At 43.7% G+C, this 18,296-nt stretch overlaps 1 protein-coding gene across 11 annotated transcripts in view; it reads right to left on the minus strand.

Moving 5' to 3' along the window:
* LOC126510945 (solute carrier family 22 member 5) overlaps nucleotides 1–18,296 on the minus strand; it is a 162,142-nt gene that overhangs the window by 109,594 nt on the left and 34,252 nt on the right. The window contains exons 9-12 of one of the 11 annotated variants that reach the window (XR_007594555.1): nucleotides 15,732–15,879; nucleotides 15,080–15,234; nucleotides 13,452–13,532; nucleotides 5,670–10,241 (exon numbers count right to left, since the gene is read on the minus strand). The exons of 5 other annotated variants lie outside the window; for them this stretch is intronic. Coding sequence is in view for 2 of the 6 variants with exons in the window: in XM_050157704.1 (XP_050013661.1) it covers nucleotides 15,045–15,234; nucleotides 15,732–15,879 (338 nt within the window). In the remaining 4 variants the exon portion in view is untranslated. Of the gene's footprint in view, nucleotides 1–5,669; nucleotides 13,533–13,604; nucleotides 15,235–15,286; nucleotides 15,525–15,731; nucleotides 15,880–18,296 lie in introns of those variants that run through there. 5 more of the 11 variants (XR_007594558.1, XM_050157705.1, XM_050157704.1 and 2 more) reach the window with 5 other exon arrangements.

Genomic DNA, 18,296 nt, shown 5'->3' on the forward strand with positions numbered 1-18,296 from the left:
AGAGAGAGAGAGAGAGAGAGAGAGAGAGAGAGAGAGAGAGAGAGAGAGGAAAAGACTCAGGCTGGAAGCTGAAGATCAGATTGCCTCAGAGGACAGGGAGGGGGGAGGGAGTGGGCATGGCTTGTCTCTTAAAGGGACAGGACAGACCATTACAGTAGTGATCTTATTCTTGCTATTGGGATTAACATTTTCTGGAGGCCCCAGCGAGATTCAGACCACCCATCCAAATTCTAAAGCCAGACCTACACTCCTGAACTCCAGGGCTGAGGAGCTGCTTCTGCAGGCACAGGCTTTGAGATGTTCCAAAGCTCTGAGGCTGCCTTCAGTTTTCAGGCTATCAGAGTGAAGTGCTATACTGAGATACGCAGCAAGCATCTACGAAGGCCTTCTGGTGAGTTATAGTCTGGTTCTGTTCAATGGGATGCCAATATTCTCCCACCCAGGGAGTGTAAAACTCTAGAATAACTCTGAAGCCATTTCTGAGGCCTCTCAGTCTTGGTGCTTTCCCCTCCCCTGTGAACCAAAGACCTAACAACTTCACATGCATGTACTGGAATGTTGGGGATTTTCCATCTCCCTGTGTCCTTGTGGATGTTCTCCAGAGAGAACTCAGTTATTGGAATTGGCGCAAGATAACCCTTAGATGTTGACTCACTTCCTCAGCCTTGGTCAAGGAATATTGACTTAGTTCCTCAGATACAGTTAGGATGAAAAACAACCCCCAGACTCCCCTCTTGTTTCTGTGGCTTTTTTTGCTTTAAAAGTAGCCTGTACTAGCTATGTGGGGTCTTTCTGGCTTCTCGAATGCTGAAAGACCCTGTCGCGACAAAATTAATTAAACCCTCTTGCTTTTACATCAACTGTGGTGTGAGAGTGTTTTCTCGGGGCAACTCCTCCTCAGTAATTGGACTCCAGGGTCCAACAGGAGGATCTGAGTTTAGTCCCCAGGTTATACAAGGTAGAAGGAGAACCTAGAGTCCCTGTGGTAAGGGACACTCAAACTGTGAAACTTGCGTCTCTTGCCTTTGTGCACTTTCTTCCATCCATTAAGACTCACAGATACAACTTGTCCTCTCATCTCCATATGAACACTGTAGCCCAAGTGTGCCCTCCCCTCCATTCTTTCCCTGTCTCTCGACTATCACCTTTCTTCCTTTGTATCTGTCAGTCTCTCTCTGTCTCTGTCTCTGTCTCTCTCTCTCTCTCACACACACACACACCTGGAACTGGCATGTCAGCTCATGGGAACCAGGTTCAATAAATTATATGCATGCATATATTAGAAGACAGTACTTATTTGGTGCGGGAAAATTGTTTGTAATCTGTCAATCATGTTTTAAATAAAACACTGATTGGCCAGGTAGGAAATATAGGCGGAAAAACCAGACAGGAAGTAAAAATGATGTAATGAGAACAGGAGAATTTTGGGAAGGAGGAAGCTGATTACTCCCACTCCTGCCCAGACCACCGAAGCAGCAGGATGTGATCTGCCCCATTGAAAAAAGGTACTGAGCCACATGGCTAACATAGATCAGAAAAATGGGTTAATCAAGATGTGAGACTTAGCCAATGAGAGGCTAGAGTGAATGGGCCAATCAGCTTTATAACTTATAGAGATCTTTGTGTGATTTTCTTTGGGACTAAACAGTTGTGGGGTACTGGGTGGGACAAAAACCCCAACAAACAAACAAGCCAGCCCCCTCATGTTATACTTATTAAGAAGAAAGCCCAGAGTAATATATACTCACATGAAAGGATATTCTGACACAATGTTATGCTTTAGGAAGTTATACCCAATGCATAATTGTGATGGTTCAGAAACGTGCTTATACTGCACAAAGCAAGTCTGAAGGTATACTCACTCAACTGTTGGGTCGGCTACTTCTAGAGTTGTCTGTGGAGTTAGGAGGGAAAACACATTTCCCAAGGTTTTCTATAGTATTTGGAGCTTTCACAGTGAACATCTATTACCTTTTTTTAAAGCTGGTGTGTGTGAAAGAGCTGCAGTGTGGTGGACAAGACTCTGTTCTCAAACATCCCCATCAGCACAAGGTTGACGATGGAAGGTGAGGGGTGGCCTTGGAACTACTCTTATTCTGGATTATTAATGTATAATGAGACCCCTGTCCACTTGTCTTATTCGTTACAGCAGTTTCATGGTCAGTTGTTATATGTTAATATGGTTAGGTTTAATCTCTAAAGAGAGGGGCCAGTCCTTTCCTCCTGGCTTCTATTATAAAGAAATACAGATCTAGCAGGCTCAGTAGTGCATGATTTTTTAAAAGTTTTCCATTTTTTTAATGTATGGTGTTCATGTGTATATGCTTTTTGCATGTGTGTAGTCATGCAAGGCTATAATTACAGGTGAACCATCATTCCATCCCAGCATTTATTTGGGTTCTGGCATCCGAACTCTGGTCCTTAGGTACTTTAACCACTGAGTCATCCTCCAGCTCCTGATGCTTGCTAATAATCCCAGCTATTAATACTTCACTTGCTGAAGCAGGAGGATCACAAATTCAAGGCTAGCCTAAGTTATATAATGAGCTCAAGATCAGGGTGGGCCACTTAGCAAGACCTTGCCTCTAAAAATAAATAAGGGGGCAGGGATATAGCTCCATGGTAGAGTTTTTTAAAAATATTTATTTATTTATTATGTATACAATATTCTGTCTGTGTGTCTGCATACCAGAAGAGGGCAGCAGCTCTCGTTACAGATGGTTGTGAGCCACCATGTGGTTGCCAGGAATTGAACTCATGACCTTTGGAAGAGCAGGCAATGCTCTTAACCACTGAGCCATCTCTCCAGCTCCCCATGGTAGAGTTCTTTACTAGTGCAAGACCCTGGGTTTAAAACCACAGGGGTTAAAAAGTTGAAGAGAGACAAAAGAAACAGTTTCCTTTGCGTGATGCAACGTGTCAGTAGTAGATCAGCCTGTATTTTACAATAGGAGAAAGTCAGTCACACTAGAAAAGGGGAATATATCCCCTTTGCGTTATTCGTGGCTTTGAAGTTTTTGCTATTGTTGAGTCTAACTGCACCACCCCACATTTATTAGTTATTTATTTCTGAGGGCAAGTGTGTGGGGAGAGGAAGAGATGCTGACATCAGTCCTCTCCTTCTTCCATGGGGGTTCCAAAGATGGAAGTCAGTTCATAACCTTTCATAACCACAGGATTTGATACCAGCAATCATGGTCCTCCTAAATAATTTTAATGTTTTAACCATCCTGATTTAAAATTATTTTTATTGTTATTCAACATGTAAACTTTATTTCTAGGGCACAGTATGACATTTCATTGCATCTAGACAACAGGCAATGATGAGGTGGTCTTTTAGAAGACTGGGAGGGAGTTGTAATAGGATTAAGTAAAAACACATTTCAAAATTCTTTTGTGTATGTGTGCACACTGCATGTGTGAACGCAGGTGGGTGTGCACATGTGTGTGCATGCATGTGGAGGGCAGAGGTCCGTGGGTGTCATTCCTCCTTGGGTACCATCCACTGTCTCTCATTAGTCTGGATTTCATCAAGGGGCTAGGGTGGTGCACAGGGAGCCCCAGGGGTTTGCTGTCGTCCTTTTCCTGGACTAGAATTATAAGTGTTTAGTAACATACCCAGGCTATTTTATATGGGTTCTGAAGGTCACACTCAGGCCCTTAAGCAGGCAAAGTGTAAGCACATTAACAACACTAAGCTATCACCCCAGCTTCCTAATTCAAACTTGCAATGAATTGCAAGGAAGAATGTAAGCTGTGCTTGAGGGCAGGCCCAGCCCACGAAGAATGACCTTAGGTGTGGGTGTTTGACAGGATTACTGATTAAACACTTAAAAGGTCAGCGTGGTCCCTTAAAGAACCATGGCTACCAGACTGCATATGCCTGGAGGAAAGAGCCTGTCCATTCCTGAGGTGATTCTGGTGCCCCAGATGTCACCTGTTTATTAGGGACAAATGATGGTCAGGATATCTGTGTCCCTAAGGTTGTCAAGCAGTCAGAGGGGAAGGCAAGCATACTGCACCACCTGTGGAATGTCTCTGTGGCTTCCAACAGCTTCTCAGGTCAGCAACTACCCCAATCATTTTAGGGTGCTATGCACACTTGTCTTTCCTTGAATGCTAAAACACATCTATAAAATTAAGTCAACTTACAATGGATTTGTTGTTGTCGTCGTTGTTAACTGTTATTTCATTTTTTGGTCTTTAATCAGTGGGTGAGTGTGAACGCTGGTGCAAAGTGGGACCTGGTGGGGATCAAAGGCCTGACTACCGTGTGTGCTGGTCCTCGCCTCACTACCGTGTGGGCTGGTCCTCGCCTCCTGCCTCATTTGAGACAGAATCTTTCATTCAGCACTGCATGCCCCAGGTGCCTTGTGAATTTCTGTGGAGTCTCCTGCCTTTGCCTGCATCTTGCTCTAGGAATGCTGGGATTGTGCATGACTTTGTGTCTGTTCTGGGGATCTGAATTCAGGTTCTCACAACTGCATGGCAAGCAGATAATTGTGTACGAGGAGAGGGGTGGGTAGCGGAGGGGGTCCCTTCAAGTGTCACAGCCGACAGGGAAAGGAACCACAAGAGGCAGAAAGGAAAATTCAGTTCAGCCCAACTTAGTTGATGCTGGTTTAAACTTCTAGAGTGTCTGACACCAGGCTGTTTATGGTAATATTTAAACACAGTACAGTTTGGACAAAGTTTACTGGTATGTTGCGGAATATTTGTTTACACTGTAAAGATGTGTCTCTGCCTAAGACTCTTTCTGATAGATTTAATAAAGACCTAGATGGTCAATAGCTAGGCAGGAGAGAGTAGGACTTCTGGGCAGAGACAGAAAGAAACTGGGAGGAGGATTCTAGGCATGTGGATTTGCCAGCGAGACATGGAGAGGAAACAAGAGGTGCAGGATGGAAGAAAAGTAATGCCACGTGGCAGAATGTAGATTAATATAAATGGGTGAGGTTATAAGAGCTAGTTGAGAATAAGCCTAAGCTAAGGTCAAACTTCCATAATTAATAATAAGTCTCCGTGTCATTATTTGTGAGCTGGTGACCCAAAGAAAAATCCAACTATAGTGGTGTGATGCCATCTGGGTGCACAAGTAGGCATAACTACATTGAAACTCAGCTCAAAGTACATGTGACCATGAAGAGGGTTCCATATAGCTTAAGGGTCCAGGATCTGCTGTGGTTCTGTGACTGAGAGAGCATCTATGATATAAAGATATATGATACATTTGACATCTCCCCTAAGGACAGATTCTATTGACTGAGAAAGCTAAGCCAAAGGTCTAGGGAGGGAGAGTCTGGGATAAACATTCTGGCTCACCAGGTCATTAGCAACTGCCACTCTCAGCCTCCTAGGAGGAAAATAGGCACTTCTTCCTCTGAGGAGACCACCACATGTGATTAGTGTTATCAGTTTCCCCAGTGGACTGTGGATGCAAAGACCTTTGTGCTCCCAACAGTTTATCCACAGAACTCCTAATTTGTGTTTCTCTCTCTTAGTAGCTACTCTCCTGGTTCAATCTTGTTTTCTTTGCCAGGTTATGCTTAGCAATGTCCTCTTTTTCCTTCCTTCCTTCCTTCCTTCCTTCCTTCCTTCCTTCCTTCCTTCCTTCCTTCCTTCCTCCCTCCCTCCCTCCCTCCCTCCCTCCCTTTCTTCCCTCCCTCCTCTTCTCTCTCCTCTGCTTTCCTTCCCTATCTTTTCTTCAGGGCCTCCTGTAGCCTAGGCTGGCCTCGATCTTACCACCTAGTAAAAGGTGACCTTGAACTGCTGGCCCTCTACCTGCTCAGGGTTCTTTCCTTCCTTCCTGTAGGGTCAAAGTCATCAATGACCTTGGCTTTCTAACATTTGATCAGCTTGACATTGTAGAGATTTCTGCATAGTCCATGTATGGCCCCCCTTTCTCACTGCTGCCCCTGTGCTCTAACACACACACACACACACACATACACACACACATTCACATCTGTAATCATTCACTGCCTAGCTTTTTAATGGGAATTTGGGGCATTAAAAAAAATCCCAAATCACAGCGGTGGTTTTGTCCAGGTGCCTCTCCCATTCTCAGCCTACTCTTCTTAGGGCCAGGGGTCTGTGGTTTCAAATTGCCTTGATACTTGGAGCAACATCTCAAGCTGAGCTGATTATGTTGGACACTGGTGGAGGCTGCACACTACAGTCTCTGTAGGTTTTCTTCAGAGGTAATGGGTGGCATACTGTTGGAGTCTGCCTCATTCTGAACAGGCAGCAAATACATAGCTGCCTAAACATAGCCACTTCCCACCCCAGTCTACTGGCTGATTGATGCTTTTGTAAGTCTTACCATAAAGGATGAGCTGTTTGGGTAAGAACTAAGAATTCATTTTTTTTAAATAGGAAAATTAAAATCTGTTCTTAAGCCTTCATCTCATTAGTGCTGGCCTCTGGCTGCCCTTTGCCTGGGGCAGCTTTGTCCTTGGTACAATGTGCCCATCACCAGTAGCACTTGGGCCAGTCCATGGGTGACAGAAGAACTTTCTCTTTTTAAAGATTTATTATCTATTAAGTGTACAGTTTCTGCCAGCATGGTAGAAAAGGGCACCAGATCTCATTACAGATAGTTGTGAGCCCGGTAGTTGCTGGGAATTGAACTCAGGACCTCTGGAAGGGCAGCCAATGATATTAACCACTGAGTCATCTCTCCAGCCCCCAGAAAAACTCTTGTAACTAAGAATGGGCAGACCTCTGCAATGGTTCTGCCCTGCTGAATTCTGGGGACTAAGGATCAGAGGCCCCTGCTATGGTCCTCAGGCAGATACCTCTTATCTTGTGTGGACTCTGTGACTGCTGCCCATTTCTGTTTCTGCCTCTGATTGAATCATAAGGTGTAAAGTTGAATACAACGTGTTTTATCCTTAGGCCAAAGTGACAACTCGAGCTGGGAACAAAGACGACACAGAATAACATGTGTCTTAAGAGCATTCCCTGCCACCAGCTTCTTTTCAGATAAACCCATTAGCTTAGCAGGGGAGGAAAGGGACAAGGACACTCACTGATGGTGATAATGACAGTGGTTTCTCTTCCTGCAGAACACAGCTCTACTCTTGTATACCCAGGTGCTTGTATTGATCAAGTTGATCAAGTAGACAGCATCTCGAATAACCCAGGAGTCAACCTCTGGGCAAGCTCGTGACAAGCTCTGGACTGTGTTAGCTGAGGTGGGAAGACACCTGACGCAGCTGGACTGAATAAAAGGAGAAAATGCGCTGAGCGCCAGCTCTCCATGCTCTCTGCTTCCTTTCTGTGGACACAGTGTGGCCAGCAGCCTCCAGTCCTTGCTCCCACGGCCTCCCTGCAGTGATGGGCTGTACCCCAACCCGTGAGCCCGGGAAAACCCTTCCTTCCTTGTCAGGCATTTTGTGACAGCAATAGGAAAAGTAACCAGTCTGGAGCTTCTCTCAGGCACAGAGTTGTGTGGAGTGTGGCCTGCCCTTCCTTACTAACCCTCAGCCTGGGTTCCATTGGAAACTTCCAGATAAATCAGCATAATATCTAACTCTCACAAAGCTGTCTTTCCAGGATTAGTAGATTTAGAGCATGGCTGCTCCTCTAGAAGACCAGGGTTCAATTCCTGGCCCCACATGGTCCCCAACAACTGTTGTGACTCCAGTTCCAGGGGATCTGAGGCCCTCTCCTGGCTGTCCCAGGCACTGCATCATATGGTGCACAGACAGACATGCAGACAAAACACCCATATACACAAAATTAAAAAAATTAAGTAATCTTTCATATGCCAGTGAAATAAGAGACAAAGCAAGCCAGGAAAGGTTCTTTTCTGAATACAAACTCCACCTGAAGATACGCTCCTCAGGATGGAGTAATTGAACCCACGTATGCTTGACAAGGGCCCTACCAATGCCTTCTGAGAATGCTGCATTTTCAGAATAAGAGGCCAGTGGGAGACACAGACAGACGGTCCTGTCCAGGAGACAAGAAGTGGCTCTTTTGAGACACTGTATGGAGTCAGGGTGTGGGATGCTTGTCCACAACTGCAAACAGACACTGGCTTGGAGACAACAGAGGCACTTCTGGCTGTCAGGACGCACTTCTGTTCTTGAACCCTTGGACGTGAAACCTAGAAGCCAGCTGCCTCTGGATCTTCCCAGGGCTGGTGGTCAGCACTGGAGCCGATGCTCCCCAGGCAGACAGTGCTCACTGATGGGACGGCAGGGAAGGAGCTGGTCTGCTTTCCCTGCAGTGGCCGCCCGGCACTACACACACACCCAGTGACCAGTACAAAGGCTCTAGGGCGCGTGCAGTTGGCAGTGCTGGGGAAGGATGTGTTGGCAGTTGGTTTCTGTCCTGTGCAGCAAGTACACAGCAGGTCACTAGCAGCGGGTCTTCAGAGATGGCCTTGTGGCTCGGGTCAGGATTCTAGCACAGCATCCTCTTATCATGGAGTTCTAGCTCTTTCTAGAATCTACTCTGCACCCTCTGGGCTCACCTGGAAAAAAGACCTATGGCAGTGATGACTGCCAGCTCTGCTCACCAGATCTGTTCTCCTCCTCTTTCCCATAGACTCATGTTCCTAGGATGGGCTGAGGGGGTGTGTCCAGTATCCCAGTGTGGGCTCCTCAATGCTAAGTCCCCTGATTAAGATTAATATTTCTTGTCAATGTGCTGGGCTTTACAACCACCGAGGAAACAAGGCTTTGGGTATACTCGTGAGTAAGTTTCTAGATTGGGTTAAATGAGGAGGAATGATTCACTCTAATCGTGGGTGGTGCCAGGATATGGGATAGGGAGCAGGACCAAATACAAAGGAGAAAGGGCATTCACAGCCAACAGTACCACTGTAATGCCAGCGCTGCCTCTCACTAACAGAGCTCCAGCCGAAGGAGAAGGGGGTAAGTAAGGAGGTGCCCATACCATGGCTCATACAAAGCAGACAACCTGTAAATCCATAGGAGGTAAAGCACCCTGAAAACAACTGGCTACAAAACCCACTCTCAAGAGTGCGAGCTCTACTGGAGGGGTAAGGAAACCTCATGTTTACAGACTTGGTGCTATGACACTAGAAAATCAGACTCTAGCTGGGCAGTGATGGTGCACACCTTTAATCCCAGCACTCGGGAGGCAGAGGCAGGTGGATCTCTGTGAGTTGGAGGCCAGCCTGGTCTACAGAGCAAGTTCCAGGACAAACTCCAAAGCTACACAGAGACAAAGCTACAGAGAGAAACCCTGTCTTGAAAAACAAAACAAAAACAAAACCCAAAACAGCATCAACAACAACAAATCAGACTCTATCAGAAATCATCCACTGACTTTCCGATTCTCAAACTCCCCTTCTAGTGTTGGGTGCGAGAAATTGCTCAGGTCTTCAAAACATATCTGGGCCTTTAGAGTGCAGCTGTTAGCGTGTTGGAGGAGGCAAATGTGGCCTATCTGGTTGGCTGTTGTTAAGCTATCAACCTGTGTGCTATCCATGCCAAACATGTAACAATTATGCCAAAAGATATCTAGCTAGCATGCCTCATATGTGGATGACGTGCTTCAGAGTCTGCTATGAAGGGCTGGAGAGATGGCTCAGAGCCTAAGAGCACTGGCAGCTCTTTCAGAGGTCCTGAGTTCAATTCCCAGCAACCACATAGTGGTTCACAACCATTTGCCATGCAATCTGGTGCCCTCTTCTGGCATGGAGGTGTACATGCAGAAGGAAATTGTATACATAATAAATAAATTAAAAAAGAGTCTACTATGAGAAGAAACATTTTATCCTCAAAAATAATTTTTCTGTCTTCCTCCTGTTATCAGTAGTTCTGAATCTTAGAGATTTTTTTCCTATGGCATCAAGAGTTACCTAAGTATATGATTCCAATGGAAAAATAGGGGACAGAAATCAGGTATTGGCAGTTTTGCCATTTTCATTTGCCATAAAATTTGTGAAATTTTAATATAAATGCAAGATGTAAAGCAAAAATGCAAGCAAAATGTTTCAGGGAACTCATTTCAACTTTACAATAATTATAAATAAACCTGTTAAAATTTTCTGGACAATGCCAACATTGGATTTTTAAAAAATAAACTTGTTTTTTCTTTCTTTCCTTTCCCTTCCGTTCCTTTCATTTTATTTTTGAGACACGGTTTCTTTGTGTAGTCCTGGCTGTTCTGGAACTTGCTTGGTAGATCAGGCTGGCTCCCATCTCACAAGAATCCACCTGCCTCTAACACTTGAGTGCTGGGATTAAAGGTGTGAACCACCACTGCCAAGAAAATAAGTAAATTTCTTATTGATGGGGGAAAAGGAGAAAGAGAGCTGGGCACAGACACTCATCTTTTTCTGTCTCTTGAATAGTGACACAGTGTGACCAGGGGTCTCACACTCCTGCTGCTATGACACAAAAAATAAAATTTTTGTTTCTGAACTTTGTCTTTTCTATTCCATTCAAATAGACAAGGATAAAGTTACATTTCAAGTTAAAAGCATTTAAGGGCTGTAGTGTAGATTCAATACAGTTGTATGCAGGAAACATGTGGTTTGATCCTCAATATAAAAAGATAAATACATTAGAAGATAAGTGAAAAATAAATACGTGGCTGATAAAAGCTACATAACTGGTGTAGTTCAACTTCAAAGAAATCTGAGTTTCCTGTGAGTCAAAGCTGTAGAAGGCGCCATCAGTTGTACCCTTACTGAAGAGAAACATATGGACCAGAGGAGGCAAGCTTTAAGCATGTCTAAAGAACTGTCCTAGCGTGGGATAGCAGGGGTGGGGGTGGGGTGTTGATGTTAGAAGCACTGGCAAATACTGAATTGATGAATCAGTCGAGACAGGAGGTGGCTAGGTTTTCCTGTAGAAAACAGAGAAGCAGTTCTTTATAGATGACTAAGGAGGGAACTGCTGCTATTTTACCCAGAAGTCTGTGGGCAGGTTATGATGCTGTGCCTGAGAATGACATGGAGTCTGGGAGAAAGCTGGGGTGCGGGAGGTCATTGACCCTGATCTTGAGTCCCACTTCCTCCGCATTCTGTGTTGCTTTGGAGAGTTTGGCTGGCCTTTTGTACAACCTAAGACTCTGGCAAGCCTGGGGAGGGTTAAGAGAAGCCCAGAAGGAGACTCTGTACAGCTTTGAGAAGAATTCAGTTTCTGCAATCAGTGTGAAAATTAATTTCCAACCTGAACTTTTACTGTCCCAAGCATCTAGATTCTTTCCCAGAGCATGGAGGATAAAGTGTAGGCACAGACAGAATTTTTTAAATAAAAATCTGTTGGGTTAAAATCTGGCTTCACAGAAAAACCCCAACAAATGCCTCTGGAATGTAGCTATTTTAGTCCTACTGTTTCTGTCCTTCCACCAAGTCCTCCCTTTCAGGAACTAACCTGGAACTCCGCCTGTTTTGAGACAGATCAGTTTTCAGTGAAACTCAAAGGCCTTCAGACCTGAGGTCTTAGTACAAATGTTATCCCAGACCTAATGTCAGCAGTTTCCTGTAGAGCCTGCTAGGATGAGGGGTGTGGACCCAAATAGACAGGGAGTTCTCTATTGGTTGTTGACTTGACACACCTTAGCTCCGACCTACCCTTGACCTGGCTCTCTCCTCCTTCTCTACCCTGAAGTGAGACCATGGCCATGTGGAGAAGAGGGAGGACTGTGGAAAGTCGCACTAGAGCTGTGGCACTGCCCCTCTCTCACAGAAGAGGCTCTCAGAAATCTTATTCTCAGGGACTTGAGGGGCTTGTGCTGGTACTAGGGCTGGTGTTTGTGATGGTTTTGGGTCTGGGGAGAAGGATGAATGAGTAAAGTGCTTGCCATGAAAGAATGAGAAAGTAATTCAAATCCCTAGCATGTTGTGGGATATTCTGATCACACTCGGACACTCCTGAAACTTGCCAATAAAGTTAACCTTTGAATCATGGGGTGGACCTCTGTAGCTGACTGGAATTGGCTACAGAGAAGCCAGCAATTTGGATAGAGGAGATACACAGTAAAGAAAGACTGGAGACTAGAGTTTGAACTTTCTTTTTGGGTTCTGGGATGAGGGAAGAGATGTGTTTCTTTGCAGGGTCTCCAGCCAAAACTCAACTAGTTGCTACTCAGTCTGAGCTATCAGGTTTTCACCCCAGCCTTTGATTCCTGAGTCTTACTGATAAACAGAACAATGTAGACTTAATTTAAGCCTATAAATAATGGCGCCAGCCTTCTGGAGTATGTATAAGGTGTGATAAAGGTTGGCATTGGACTAATGAATGCAGATCAACAAGGGACAGGCAAAATAAAACTTTGCTATCAGAAAATGCCATGAGGGGCCTCCTGCAGGCCCTAATATCAAACTTGGTTCAACCATTCCCTGTCAATGTCAGAGAAACTCATCCACAGAGCAATGAAAAGACTTAATACCTGTTGTTAGAAGCCATACTTCTCTGGATGTGATCAAATACAGAACAATTTCAATAGATACAACAAAAAGTTCAGGAGAGACCAGAAAGCAAGTATTTTAGCAAACTGTTGTAAATGATCAGAGACTAAAGCCAAAATACAAATAAATGGCATTGAAATTGAGGATTTGATAGACACAGGTACAGACTTAACAATAATTTCACCAAAATGTTGGCATCCAAATTGGCTTCTTGAGGAGGTAAATATTCAGCTTTTAGGGATTGGAACTTTCTCAGGTAAAACAAAGTGTAAGATAGGTTGAGTATAAGGACCAGAGGGACAGAGAAAAAAAAAAATTAAAGCCATATGTGGCTACCATAGCAATGAATTTAGGGGGATGTGATTTATTGCAGCAATGGAAAACACAGACTGACATTCCTCCAGTATTAGAAACAAGCCATAAATTAAGAGTGCTGCTGAGAGAAATATTAAAAGGTATTTTGAAGAACAGCCACAGACTGTTCAGGGTGTACATAAGCAGAGCACAACAGCTGTTTGTATTTCAAAGGATCAACAACCCTATCTTTAAAATGGTGAACTGAAAATCCTGTGTGAGTAGAACAATGGCTGTTGACATAAAAAAAATCATAGGTACTAGAACAACTGGAATAGGAGCAGCTAAATACTTAATATATTAAAAAATTAATCAGACCTTGGAACTCTCCTGTATTTGTCATTAAAAGGAAATCTGGAAAATGGAGAAATTAAAAGATTTAATAGCCATAAATAAGCTGATTCAGCCAATGGGATCTTTACAGCCTGGAATTCCCTTGCCTTCTTATTACCTAAGGGATGGTCTATTATAGTGACTGATTTTAAAGACTGTTTTCTTTTTAACTACATCTTTAAAAGAACAGAAGAGTGCCTATTCATAATTCCTAGCCTATTAAAAGGTAGCATTGGAAAATTCTTTCACAAGGACTGTTAAACAGTCCCATCTTATGTCAATATTTTGTACAACAGCCTTTAGAACTATTTTGTAAACAGTTCTCTCAATATATGATTTACCATTAAATAGATGATATCTTACTTACTGATTCAGATGCAGATACCTTAAGAAAAATATGTTTGAAGAAGTGAAGAGTATTTTGCTTGTTGGGGATCTCAAATAGCTTCTGAAAAAAAAAAGGAAATTCTACTAATTATTTAGAATGCATGATAGGTTTACAGAAAATTCAATCACAGAAAGTATAAATCAGGAGAGATCGATTACAAACTCTTAAAGATTTTCAAAGATTGCTGAGAGATATTAACTGGCTACAAACCACAATTGGATTGGCAACTCCAGAACTAAGTAATTTATTTCAAACCTTACAAGGTGACAAAGACTTAAATACTCCAAAAAACCTATCAGCTGAGGCTGAGAGAGAATTGACTCTGATAGGAAAGAAATTTAGTCCTACTGATATTGCTTGGTAAATCAAAGACTCATGTGGTCAGAAAAAGAGAGATATACAGTAAAGAGAGATTCAAAGACAAAGAAAAATTTTAAATGATTTACAGTGTGTTAATAATATATGCAGGCTGAAAGTTGAAGTTCTTAAAAGTAAAAAAAGGAAGAAAGAAAGTAGTTGGGTGTGGTAGTACACACCTTTAATCCCAACACTTGGGAGGCAGAGGGAGATTGACCTCTGTGACTTCAAGGTGTGGTAGCACATACCTTTAATCCCAGTGCCTGGGAGGCAGAGACAGGTGGATCTCTGAGAGTTCAAGGACAGCCTGGTCTACAGAGTTATTCCAGGACAAAGATGCAGAGAATATAAAAAAATAAAAATAAACAAAATAGAGGTTAAAATAAAGCTGCACAAAGATGGAAAATACACAGAGAATATTGATACTGTATGCTATTATGCTCTCTTTGAATTGTTTGAATGCTGAGGAAAGAGCAACAGCTGCTAAAAGATATTTGTTTATAAATGCTGCTGAACTAATCCAACATAGATATTTTGAAAATGCCTTGACTTTGAAATCTGGATCTAACGACATGATGCTTTGGAAAGGAGTTTCTCATTTTGTTTTCACAGAGGGTGAGAGTCTGTGGATTTCTTCTATCCGAATATGGTATGATGGACCACGCCCTCCTGAAGGGTTGCTGTAAACATCTTCAGAAAATTGCTTCGCTCAACTGCCAACTGAGATCAAACTAGCACACAGGTTATACCATGAAAGACCTAATTAACGATGCCCCCATTCAGCAGGAAGCAGTTTGGAGAGAAAAAACTGTGCCCATGTTCCCAAATATGGTTTATAAACGTTCTTTTACATTTAAAGGGGGATATGATATAGATATGAATAATTTGCATTAGTATAGATTTTACTTTATTGATAGAGATTTAAGGTCAATTTTGTTATATGTATATGTATTTCTGATCTTGACTAAGGTATTATGATTGTGTAGTTCATTTAAAAATGTAACGTATATAGGTTGTTAATGGATAATCATCAATAATAGTCAAGCTTGTAGTCATGTTAGTTAGATTTTCTAGATATATAGAGATATATTTCAATTAGATAGACATTCTTCATATCTTTCAAAGACTACAGAACATGGCATTTAAGACGTTTTTAATAACTTAGGGTTTTTCATGACAATGAGACATGTCTGCTCCTGGCAGCACCAATCTACTTCAAGAAAAAGATGGGCGGGCGGCGGCAGACGGACCTACGCAAGGCGGCAGACAGACCGATGCAAGGCGGGCAATGCAGCTGGCGGCGGACGATGCAGGTGGTGGTGGCCGGGACCAGCGGGTACTGGCGCAGTGGCAGGCTACGCAGGCGGCAGGGACCAGCGCGCAACACCGAGAGCAGATCGCCCCACTACAATTAAATCAAAAAGGTAGGTCTTTGGTTGGCGAGGGGATGCACTTACCTTGCTTGCAGTGTCTCCATGACGACAGGACAGTTTGAAGTCTAGACTTTGTCACTGCACACAGAGCACTGAGGATGCACTGCAGTCTTTGGGCAAGGCTTCTAACACTAAGTCTCACAATTTGCTGAGGTTAGTCCACTGAAACAAGTTTTTGCCAAGGCTGAAACTGTCATAAAGTTTGCCCAAATGCTTTAAGCTCAGTTTAGTATGTGACAACTTCAAGCATTTTTAACACTTGCTGTTGGGAGAGACAGGACATATACGGTTAGTTATATCTTTGGACTGTTTTCTGGGCTCTGTAAAAATTTTCTCTGTATTTTCCCCCCCCCCCCCCCCCTCTCTCTCTCTCTCTCTCTCTCTCACACACACACACACACATACACACACAAGGAGAGAGAAACAAAGAACTGCATAACAGCGAGTCGCTTGCTTTGTGTTTCTGTACCTTGCACACGCCCTGCAGAATGGAGGCCTTGGTCTATACACAGGAGGTTTCTGTGTCTCCTGCAGGAGCAGAGGGAAAGGGAGACAGCCCAAATGATGGCGATAGGAAAACAGCAGCTCACAGCTCTTCCTCAGAAGGTGTTTTTTGTCTGCAGCATGAAGAAAATGGAGAACATCAGAAATCTAAGTCAAACCTTGCAGCAAGTCTCTTGTTCCTTGTGGGGCTGTTTTGACCTGTGGGAGCAGAGCGGAACTCTGGCTGTTTTTGCATAAACAAAGTCTTGCAAGGTTTTAGACAGGTGCTGCTTAACTTTTCTCAACTAAAGAGAAACTAGATTCACCTGGGAAAAGGAACCCTCAACTGAAGAATTGCTTCCATCAGACTGGCCTGCAGACTTTGGGGGGGGGGCATTTTCTTGACTGATGACTGATACAAGAGGGACCAGCTCACTGTGGGAGGTGACAGCCCTGACCAAGTGGTCCTGGGCTGTATAAAAAAGGAAGCTGAGCAGCTGTGGGGTAGCAAGCCAGTAAGCTTCCTGACTCCAGGCTCCTGCCTTGAGTTCCTCCCGGCATCCCTCAGTGATGGACCGTAAGCTGTAAGATGAACTCTTTCTTCCCTAGCTGATTTTGATCAGTCTTTTATTACAGCAACAGACTCTAGACTAGAACAGCCATGAAGAGAGGAAGGAATTCCCACAGGCAGAGCCAAATCCTGGTTTCATGCAGGTGTGTGCCTTTGAGTGTGGGGGCCTGAGGTCATTGTCAGATGTCTTCCTTAATCACTCTGTATCTTATTTTTCTGAGACAGGAGCGCTCCATGAACCTGTAGCTTATAGATCCAGCTAGGCTGGCAGGGCAGCAAGCCCAAGAGATCCTCCTGTCTCTGCCTCCCCAGTGTTGGCTTTTTCATGGGTTCTGGGGATGGAAGTCAGGTTCTCAAGCTTATGGAGCATCAGGGGTATCAGCTGTCAGGGGCATCTTTCCAAGCCCATGATGTCTTAGTCAGCGATCTATTGCTGTGAAAGAGATACCATGACCACATAACTCTTATAAAAGAAAACATTTAATTTGGGATGGCTTATAGGTTCAGAGGTCTATTTCATCATGGCAGAAAGCATGGTAGCACATATGCAGACATATGTTGGAAAAATAACTGAGAGTTCTGTACCTGGATTGGCAGGCAGCAGGAAGTTAGTGACACTGGGTCTGGCTTGAGCTTCTGTAACCACAAAGCTCACCCTGCTGTGACATACTTCCTCCAACAAGGTCACACCTACTCCAAGGACACACCTCCAATAAAATCACTCCCTGAGTCTATGGGATGGCTATTTTCATTCAAACCACCACACATGGTTCCTTTTTATAGACAGCGCAGTTGTCGAGAGTGCTAGGAAGCCAAGGCTGCCTAGAGTCTTGGTGATTTCTGTGGGTCTATATTTGGTCCTAGGTTTTTGGGGACCCAAAAGTTCACTGATTTTAAGCATTCTAGCATTGATTAGTGCTGTTATACAAAAGAGAATGCCGAGTTTACATCTTTCATATACCATTCAATCAGTGGTAGGTAGCAGGCTAATGGAATGGTTCAGCAGTTCAATCTCTGGGACCCATCTGTTGGAAGGAGAGAACAACATGACTCCCAAAAGTCATCCTCGGTCCTCCACATGTGTGCTTTGGTGTGACTCCCAATAAATTAGTGTAATAATTAAAAAAAACCCAAAAACAAAACACACACACACAAAACAAACTTTACACATTAGGTAGAAACCACAAAAAATGCAGCCATTTTGCCAAAGCTGGTGATCAAATGCAAACAGACATAAATGTGGTCTTTGCCTTCAGGACACATACTTTAGTGAGGAAATAAGAGCAATCAGTCAAAATGTAGAAAACCATCCTAAATGATAGACAAGGGCCAACGAGATGGCTCAGCTGGTAAGGGCCCTTGCTGCCAAGTCTCATGATATGAACTTGATCCCTAGGACCCACATTATAGAAGGAAGAGGATGCCTGTCTTTTGGTTTGCACATACAGGCCCTGACACATGTGTGTGCGTGCACACACACATACACATGAATCTAATCTAAATTCTAAAATCCTGTTTAAATCCTGTAGGAACAACTAGCAGGTGGAACTTGCCTCATCATCAAGTCTGAATTCTCAGACTTCTTGTGAGTGTAGTCCATACTTTTGCCCTTCTGCCTGCAGCGCTTCTTACTTCAGCTTCCTTCCGTCCCACTTGCCTTTCTTGGCATCAGAACCGCATTGAGACTTTAGTCTTTCCAGGTTAGGCTTTTTGTTCCTGTTTATGCTTCCTACTCTCACCAGCAAACACCTCACACTTCATTCTGTCTCCTTGCTGGTTGGGGGAGGACCCACACAGACACAAAGATGACCTCACATCTACTGGAGGAGCCTTGGATTTTGGAAACTTAGTTACTTCTCTATTGCTGGTAAGAGACACCATACCAAGGCAACTCATAAGTAAGCAAGCAAGCAAAGAAACAAAAGCATTTTAATTGGCAGTTTGTTTATAGTTTCAGAGCATAAGTTCATGACCAACGTG

The sequence above is a fragment of the Alexandromys fortis genome, unplaced genomic scaffold, assembly GCF_014885135.2.
Source record: "Alexandromys fortis isolate MF-2015 unplaced genomic scaffold, M_Fortis_MF-2015_v1.1 scaffold_103, whole genome shotgun sequence".
NCBI lineage: Eukaryota > Metazoa > Chordata > Mammalia > Rodentia > Cricetidae > Alexandromys > Alexandromys fortis.